The 9,783-nt window shown below is 32.5% G+C and overlaps 2 protein-coding genes across 2 annotated transcripts in view; both read left to right on the forward strand.

Moving 5' to 3' along the window:
• The window catches only part of Cbr-unc-63, a gene marked incomplete at both ends in the record, with an annotated part of 5,652 nt that extends 1,477 nt beyond the window's left edge, over nucleotides 1-4,175 (forward strand). The window contains 7 exons of the mRNA XM_002646135.1: nucleotides 223-315; nucleotides 573-839; nucleotides 2,017-2,335; nucleotides 2,386-2,508; nucleotides 2,560-2,690; nucleotides 2,739-2,820; nucleotides 4,035-4,175. Of these exons, the coding sequence (XP_002646181.1) occupies nucleotides 223-315; nucleotides 573-839; nucleotides 2,017-2,335; nucleotides 2,386-2,508; nucleotides 2,560-2,690; nucleotides 2,739-2,820; nucleotides 4,035-4,175 (1,156 nt within the window). The remainder of the gene's footprint in view (nucleotides 1-222; nucleotides 316-572; nucleotides 840-2,016; nucleotides 2,336-2,385; nucleotides 2,509-2,559; nucleotides 2,691-2,738; nucleotides 2,821-4,034) is intronic.
• A 1,381-nt stretch (nucleotides 4,176-5,556) lies between these two features.
• CBG23748 lies at nucleotides 5,557-7,236 on the forward strand (the record flags this gene model as incomplete). The annotated part of the gene is made up of 4 exons (XM_045235865.1): nucleotides 5,557-5,701; nucleotides 5,749-6,231; nucleotides 6,675-6,871; nucleotides 7,177-7,236. The coding sequence occupies 4 exons, from the start codon at nucleotides 5,557-5,559 to the stop codon at nucleotides 7,234-7,236; spliced, it is 885 nt and encodes a 294-aa protein (XP_045091154.1).
• Between the last annotated feature and the right edge of the window lie 2,547 nt (nucleotides 7,237-9,783).

Below are 9,783 nucleotides of genomic sequence, written 5' to 3' on the forward strand. Positions count from 1 at the left end.
TGCAGGATTGGGAAAATCTTCAAAGGCGCATACCTTTTTCCAGAAAAAAATATTTCGCCACGCGATGTATTGAAATGCATTTACAGTTATGTCGCGAAATGCTTTGAAATACGTTTCGCGACGCTCATGCATTGAATTTCGAGGGCGCGGAAATGCATTTCAATACATATTTTCCCTACATGAATAACCCCATTAAAGAATGTCAAGACTCAAATTTTTCAGCGCTGATGGAAATTATCAAGTGACAATTATGACAAAAGCAAAACTGACATATAATGGAACCGTCGAATGGGCACCGCCAGCTATCTATAAAAGGTAATTTTTTGGGTACCAACTTCGAGCCAATTTATCTCGATTCCTGAAAAAGATATCAAGAAAATTGGCAACTGATAAAATATTGGTGATGTTATGATAAATAATTTTTTAATTGGCACATTTTTTGATATCTCTCATAGAAATCGAGATAATTGAGCTCAAAGTTAAGATTCGAATTTCAAGTAATTATTGACTATCCTCAAAATAAGAGTCTAAACTTTAATAATTTTCTAATCTCTTCCGATACTTTTTTCCAGTATGTGTCAAATCGACGTCGAATTCTTCCCATTTGATCGACAACAATGTGAAATGAAATTTGGATCATGGACATATGGAGGTCTTGAAGTTGATCTACAACACAGAGACAAACATTTGGAAAAGGAAATCGAAGAAGACGTGGAAGGTGTTGATGGTCCAACGAAGGAAATTGTATGGGTTGTTGATAGAGGAATCGATTTGAGTGATTATTATCCATCTGTCGAATGGGATATTCTCAATGTTCCTGGAAAGAGACACTCCAAACGGTGAGTTGATTCTATTTTAAATTTTCAAGAAAGAAAAAACTAATTTCGATTTTCAATTCTAATTGAAAAACGGTTTCCAACAATTCTGTTTTGGGCAGCTACCGCGCCCTAACTTTCAACTTTGAGCCTAGTTATCTCATTTCCTGTAAAAGATATAATAATTGTTAATTTGACAAAATATTCTTAGTATATAATGCGAATTTTGTCAGTTGGCATATTTTTGATATATTGCATAGGAATTGAGATAATCGAGCTTTGAGTAGACGGTGTGAGAGCCCTACTGTTACAGATTTAACAGTATCTTTTACACTACCCTGGAAAAATTCTTACTTTAAAATTTGAAAAAAAATGTCGAAGTTGCCCAAACTATGAAAAACATTCGCTGACATTGAATCTTCCAAACCCTGTTTTGAAACAGTATAAAAATTGTGATTATACGTATATTCATACTGCAAAACCTGTAGTAGCAGGACCCGACTTACTTTTAACTTTAAGCCAATTTTTCTCGGATTCGGTTCCTGTGAAAGATATCAGAGTCTGATAAACTGTTTATCGCAATATCACCAATATTTTATCAGTTGGCAGATATTTGATATATCTCATACAAGCCGAGATAATTGAGCTGGAAGCTGACGATTTGGGGGAAGATAGGTTTTCTATAAGATGAAATATCATACTTGCAACGGGCCGGGCCTTCAAAAAGTTGGTCAAGGCCCGGGAAGCCCGGAAGGCCCGGACAGTTGGCGCCAGCTTCAAAATTTAGGAAACAATTTTTTTGGAAAAATTTTGTGTGTAGCATCTAATTTCAAGTTGAATTGTAAATATTGAATTTTCAAAGCTTAAACAAGTTTTTAAAAAATAATTTTTTTGCTGACTTTTTTCCGGGGGAGGGATCGGACTGAAAATTCCATTTTTGAAGCAAAATAACATTTTTCTCTCAAAAACTAGTTTTTTTTGTTAAAAAACTATTCAAAAATTTATTAAAAAATTTTTTTTTGAGAAATTTCGACTAAAAAAATCTTGTCCGGGCCTTCAACAATTTTTGCAAGTATGGGAAATACGGTATACAAATGTTTATGGGCTTGCTGACAATTTTCACTTTTCCCAAGCGATCGACGAAACGTTCTAGATTCGAAGATTAACCAAGAACCAGAAAACTAAATTCCAAATATTTCAGATATCCATGCTGCGAAAGTCCATTCATTGACATCACATACGAAATTCATCTCCGGCGAAAAACGTTGTTCTACACTGTGAATTTAATCTTCCCATCAGTCGGAATCAGTTTCCTAACTGCGCTCGTCTTCTATCTTCCATCAGACGGAGGAGAAAAGATTTCACTGTGTATTTCTATTCTCATCTCGTTGACTGTCTTCTTTTTGCTTCTCGTAGAAATCATTCCATCAACGTCTCTCGTCATACCTCTCATTGGAAAATATCTTCTATTTACAATGGTTCTGGTAACACTTTCTGTAGTGGTTACGGTAGTAACGCTGGTCAGTTTTTTTTATTTAATTTTCAGAACCTGGAAAAATCTTAAATTCAGAATGTGCATTATCGATCACCTACAACACACACGATGCCGAAATGGATGAAGAGGTTGTTTGTAGATTTTCTACCAAAGTATCTGCTCATGACAAGGCCTCAACCTCCAGGTCATCATAGTAAAGTAAGGATTACGGTATTGCTCATTTTCTCAAGACAATTTTTCAAATTCCAGCCAAATCGAAAGTTCGACCCACGTGCTTCAACATTCAGCATTGGAGTAAACCATATTCTGGGTCAGAATTCTGAATTACTCTCACCAAGACTCAACTCCAACAAGGAAGAGTCTTCTTTTACGTTACCACGGTATAGACGGATTCTGATTTTATAGAATTTAAATTTTTATATTTTCAGCGACAACTCGCCAGTGCGATCAGCCGTCGAAAGTGTTGCCTATATTGCGGACCATTTGAAAAACGAGGAAGATGATAAACAGGTAAAATGAGGGAATAGACACACGTGTGGATATACATATTGACATAGTTTTAATTATTTATATGGGCTTGAGCAAAATGACGATGGAAGGGAGCAATATTATAGTGTGATCGGTGGGGATGATGTGAGGAAAAAATAATATAATAGGATATTGGGAAAATTGATATGCGACATAAAATTGAGTTTCAAAAAATGAAACATGAGAACAAAGAGAGAAATAATCCAAACTTTTATAAACCCCAAAATTTTTTTGGAACATTATAAGAATTTAATTTCTGATTCTGGCTACGGTATTTTCTCTATTAGAACCCAACCCGTCAACTTTGAGCTCAATTAACTCCATTTCTGTGAAAGATATCAAAAATTAGTCAACTGATAAAATATTGGTTATATTATGATAAATATTTTATCAGTTGACAGATTTTTGATATCTCGTATAGAAACTGAGATAATTGAGCTCAAAGTGAACAGTATGGGTGGACCATTATTAGAGAAAATACGGTAAGTTAAAACCCGACATTTCAATTATTGACATGTTTGTTACATTTGCCAAAGACGGTTCTTAGAAAAAAAATCTGTAAGTATCCGAGCTCTACCTACAGCAACGGTGGATGGAATTCGGGATTCGGAGGGAAAAATGGGAAATTAGACGTTTCTTTTAATTTTAGAGTTCCTTAGATTCTTGTTTCTTCTGAATTTAGACTTGTTGAAAACAATCATCCTGAAAATATCGTAATTTTGAGAACAATTTTTTTTTGAATTAGAAACTTCAGGAATTCCATTTTTCAAAAACTCGTAATATTTCAAAACGTTCCATTTCGCAACTCCTGCTCAACAATTTAAAACAGTACAAAACCTTTTTTAATTAGAAAAATTCTACAGTACTCTCTGACCCACGTTCCAAACATTATTTTGTTTTTTTTCCGATATACAGTAATTTAATAATTTAATTTTAATTTTTTTTTTTTGAACCAGGTTAATTTACTTCCTCTATCAGAAACCCACCCAAACCGTCAACTTTGACCCCAATTATCTCGATTCCTGCGAAAGATATCAAAAAGTTTTCAATTGATAAAATATTGGTGATCACGATAACTAATTCATTAGCCAACAAAATTTCGATACCTTTCACAGAAAACCAGATAATTGAGCTTACAGCGGAAAGTTTGGGGGTGGGTCATTCTAGAGTTTCATCCTCAATGAAATTTTTTTCAGGTAATCGAGGACTGGAAATACATATCAGTAGTCATGGATCGAATATTTTTAATCACATTCACTCTGGCCTGTGCTTTCGGAACAGTTGTGATCATTGCTCGGGCGCCATCCATATATGATAACACGCCTGCTCTTGCCTAGCTTTTATTTTTGATTTTCTTTTTTGTTTATTTTTGGTTTTCAGAGACCAATAAAAACAAGAATATTTTATATGAAACCTTTTGTTAATTTTCTACATTCCATGTTTCTTTTTGAGTATCTGATTGCCTAGAAAAAGGCTATCAAATACACAATGGTCGTTTTTGTACATTCTTTTTTCCCCATTTGTCTCTTTCATTTTTCACAGAACTTCACCAAAATGTTTTTTCGATGACGGTTCCAATTTGCCTCGTTCTTTTGTCCCTTTTCTCATCAAACTCAACGATTCAATAATATATTTTTGCTCTTTCTGAAATTATAGGTATTTAGTTTTTCCCCCACTCATCTCATCATATTTTGTGTCTTCTTTTCATTCGGTTTTGCCTCGGAACAAACAAAAAAGGATAAAATTTCTTCTTTTTATTTTGTTTTTCTTTTTTCTAGAGTCTCTACAAGAATTCTTGTCTCTTGCCGCTCCCGAAAAATCACCGTGGAGTCTCCATGGGGAAAGCCCAATATCCATGGAGCATCTTCTTGGATTCCGCCAGCCGATGCACCTCACATTTTCATTTTTTTTTCTCTCTGGTGCAGATTTGAGTTCAGAACTTGACTGAATAATAGAAAATTTGTTTGTTTTTAGATTTACAGTATCGGCTAAACGATTATTCATTTTAGCCTTTATTCAGTTGAAAATAGCCCAATATAAGTGCCTACAAAATATAATAGATATTGTTGGATAAGGAACATTTTTTTGGTTCCACTAAACAAAAATGAATATTTATTTTTGTAGTTGATAATTTTTTCGCACAAACTCATCCAAATGAGATATCCCGCTCGAAACCAGAAAAGTCAAAACTCTGAAAGTATTGGATCGGCTGGTTTCAACCTGTTTATTTCATTTGAACGAAAGAAAAAATTTCAGTTGCATTCCAATCTATTATATTTTGTAGACATCCAAAGAGAACCATTTTCAACTAAAATAAGGTAAATACCGTACTTCCTCTAATAAAAGCGCACCCAAACCGTAAACTTTGAACTCAATTATCTCGATTCCTGCGAAAGATATTAAAATTTTGTCAACTAATTTATCAATTGACACTTTTTCGATATCTTCTTTATGATTCGAGATAATTGAGCTCAAAGTTGACGGTTCGGATGGCACTCTATTGGAGGGTTTACGGTAAGTTTAGTGCCGTTTTGGCAGGTGCTGTAAGTTATTGTAGTGAAATTATAGGGACTCTCCAGACAGTGGTAGAAGCTGTGATTGAGAAAATCCATATTTTGAAAACTGAACCTTCTCGGAAAATTGCTGAAATCTAAAGAAACTTGTTGAAAAAAAAGCAATAATGAATGCCTAGAATTGCTTTTCAGGTGATTTTGAATCATGGAAACACCAATCATGCCTACTACTCAAAAAGAAGTGACCCCAATTATGGTCCAACCAATGCCGAATTGGAAGCCTCCGAAATCGATTTCAAGTCCACCAACTCCATTGGACAGCCCATTCATGGCCGGACCAATTCGTCCAAGTGAGCATCTATCTTTAAATTTCATATCAAGGTTACAACAATTTCAGGATTTTCAACTCGATCAGTGGAAGTTTCGATTCCGATCCACGTGGAAGAAGAGAAGGAGCTGGTTGCTCCAAAGAAGGATATTACCCTTGTGGTTCCTGACCATTGGCTGGATTGCCCATTCAAAGAGCACGGATGTCATAAGAAAGGAGAGAAGAATGAGGTGAAGAGACATGTCAGAGATGATAGAAATCTTCATTTGGTGCTTCTCTGCTTGTCTCTCAACCCAATCCGTTCGAAAATCAACATCCAACAATCTGGATACGTGGATAAGTATGCCGGAATGCTTCAATACATGAACTTGGCTGAATCGTCGTTTGAGAAATTCGGAAGCCAACATACATTTCACGTCCCGAAAATCGGATTGGCTGTTGTCAAGGCAACAAAAAACAAATCGCATCGTTCACTCTTCAGCCAACCATTCTATTCCCATGGTTATGGATACAAGATGATGGCTGTAGCTGCACCATATGGTGATGGATTGGGTCTGTTTGTGTATTTGTATGTCCTTATAATCCTTTTCTCTTTGAGCATTCCGTGAGTACTTTTCGGTGTTTGTGTGCATAATGAAAGGGGAGTGGGATGATATTTTGGAATGGCCATTTCGTTGTGATGTCAGTTTCTCAATTCTGTCAGACGACAAGAAAGAGTTGTGTGAGTTTTTTCGTAAGGGGTTGAGGCTTTCTATAGTAAGATGTTGAGGCTTTCTAGAATCAGATAGAGTGTCACCCCACCCGTCAACTTTGAGCCAATTTATGTCGGTTCCTGTGCAAGATACCAAGAAGTGGTCAACTAAAAAATGTTTAATATCATATAAAAATAAATTAGTCAGTTGACCACTTTTGATATCTTGCATAGAAAATGTAAAAGTCCACAGTTGATAATATGGGTGCCTTTCTTTAAGAGTGCTAACGGTATATTTTTTCAGTGACCAAGACTATCTATGTGAACAAGGTGCCAGAGATTCAAGAGTTTCTGGAGAGACCAGAAGGACTAAGAAATGGAACTTTTGGATTCCAAGACTTTCTTCCATTAGCCAAAATCACTGAATTTGCTGCGGATGGAGACATTTTCATTCAAATCAAAGTGCTTCTGAGCCATGAGAAATTGTTCGAAGCAGAAGAGGTTATTATAACAAAAACCAATAAATGCCCTAAACTCTCTAATAGAAGGTCACCCTATACTTGCACTTTGAGCCCAAATATCTCAAGTTCCGTGAGGAATGTGGAAAATGTACCAACTGATAAAATGAAGGTAGCTTTATGATAAAAATTTTGTTAGTTGATCACTTTTTGATACAAATTTTAAGTATAGGGTGACCTTCTATTAGAGCGTTTATGGTATACTACCACTATTCGATCAGCTTAAGAACAGATGGTGGTAGAGCGTTTATTATAAGCTTAATATTGAATTAATTTTAAAAATCTTAGATCGATTCGATGGAATGTCAAGGTGCAAATGTGGCCGGATTCAAGACCAAAAACGAATGATTTCCAAAGAATTCTAATTTTGAATAAAGAATTCTTGTTGTTAACATCTTCACCCTCAATTTTATGTTCTCGAATACAGTAATCTCAATTTTCAGAGAACCAACGAAATATCCCATACTTTGAAAAAAGTCATTGGAATTCAGTTTGAAAGATTTTGACCAAAGTATTTTTCATGCTTTCTCATTCCAGTGTTTATTTCCTCGATTTTCAGTCAAATTTTTTCGCCAGTTGGCTGGTTGTAAAATCGAAATTGAAAAAATTGGGACGAAAAATTGAAAATTGGAAAATATGGTGTGAAAAGTTGGGAATGAAAAAATATGCATAAAATTTGAAAATGAAAAATGTAGAACAAAAAAATGAAATTGAAAAAATTAGGATGAAAAATTGAAAGGGAAAAATTAAAAAGTGAAAAATGGGGTGTGAAAAGTTGGGAATGGAAAAATATGAATAAAAATTTGAAAATGAAAAATGTAGGACAAAAAAATGAAATTGAAAAAATTAGGATGAAAAATTGAAAGGGAAAAATTAAAAAGTGGAAAATGGGGTGTGAAAAGTTAGGAATGAAAAAATATGCATAAAATTTGAAAATGAAAAATGTAGAACAAAAAAATGAAATTGAAAAAATTAGGATGAAAAATTGAAAGGGAAAAATTAAAAAGTGAAAAATGGGGTGTGAAAAGTTAGGAATGAAAAAATATGAATAAAAATTTGAAAATAAAAATGTAGGACAAAAAAATGAAATTGAAAAAATTACGATGAAAAATTGAAAGGGAAAAATTAAGAAGTGAAAAATGGGGTGTGAAAAGTTGGGAATGGAAAAATATGAATAAAATTTGAAAATGAAAAATGTAGGACAAAAAAATGAAATTGAAAAAATCAGGATGAAAAATTGAAAGGGAAAAATTAAAAAGTGAAAAATGGGGTGTGAAAAGTTAGGAATGAAAAAATATGAATAAAAATTTGAAAATAAAAATGTAGGACAAAAAAATGAAATTGAAAAAATCAGGATGAAAAATTGAAAGGGAAAAATTAAAAAGTGGAAAATGGGGTGGGAAAAGTTAGGAATGAAAAAATATGCACAAAAATTTGGAAATGAAAAATGTAGGACAAAAAAATGAAATTGAAAAAATCAGGATGAAAAAGTGAAAGGGAAAAATTAAAAAGTGAAAAATGGGGTGTGAAAAGTTGGGAATGAAAAAATGTGCATAAAATTTGAAAATGAAAAATGTAGAACAAAAAAATGAAATTGAAAAAATCAGGATGAAAAATTGAAAGGGAAAAATTAAAAAGTGAAAAATGGGGTGTGAAAAGTTAGGAATGAAAAAATATGAATAAAAATTTGAAAATGAAAAATGTAGGACAAAAAAATGAAATTGAAAAAATCAGGATGAAAAATTGAAAGGGAAAAATTAAAAAGTGAAAAATGGGGTGTGAAAAGTTAGGAATGAAAAAATATGAATAAAAATTTGAAAATGAAAAATGTAGGACAAAAAAATGAAATTGAAAAAATCAGGATGAAAAATTGAAAGGGAAAAATTAAAAAGTGGAAAATGGGGTGTGAAAAGTTGGGAATGAAAAAATATGAATAAAAATTTGGAAATGAAAAATGTAGGACAAAAAAATGAAATTGAAAAAATCAGGATGAAAAATTGAAAGGGAAAAATTAAAAAGTGGGAAATGGGGTGTGAAAAGTTAGGAATTAAAAAATATGAATAAAAATTTGGAAATGAAAAATGTAGGACAAAAAAATGAAATTGAAAAAATCAGGATGAAAAATTGAAAGGGAAAAATTAAAAAGTGAAAAATGGGGTGTGAAAAGTTGGGAATGGAAAAATATGAATAAAAATTTGAAAATGAAAAATGTAGGACAAAAAAATGAAATTGAAAAAATTAGGATGAAAAATTGAAAGGGAAAAATTAAAAAGTGAAAAATGGGGTGTGAAAAGTTAGGAATGAAAAAATATGCCCAAAAATTTGAAAATGAAAAATGTAGGAAAAAAAAATGAAATTGAAAAAATCAGGATGAAAAATTGAAAGGGAAAAATTAAAAAGTGAAAAATGGGGTGTGAAAAGTTAGGAATGAAAAAATATGAATAAAAATTTGAAAATGAAAAATGTAGGACAAAAAAATGAAATTGAAAAAATCAGGATGAAAAATTGAAAGGGAAAAATTAAAAAGTGAAAAATGGGGTGTGAAAAGTTAGGAATGAAAGAATATGAATAAAAATTTGAAAATGAAAAATGTAGGACAAAAAAATGAAATTGAAAAAATCAGGATGAAAAATTGAAAGGGAAAAATTAAAAAGTGAAAAATGGGGTGTGAAAAGTTAGGAATGAAAAAATATGAATAAAAATTTGAAAATGAAAAATGTAGGACAAAAAAATGAAATTGAAAAAATCAGGATGAAAAATTGAAAGGGAAAAATTAAAAAGTGGAAAATGGGGTGTGAAAAGTTGGGAATGAAAAAATATGAATAAAAATTTGAAAATGAAAAATGTAGGACAAAAAAATGAAATTGAAAAAATCAGGATGAAAAATTGAAAGGG

Source organism: Caenorhabditis briggsae (genome assembly GCF_000004555.2).
Source record: "Caenorhabditis briggsae complete genome, chrI, whole genome shotgun sequence".
In the NCBI taxonomy this organism is placed as follows: Eukaryota; Metazoa; Nematoda; class Chromadorea; order Rhabditida; family Rhabditidae; genus Caenorhabditis; species Caenorhabditis briggsae.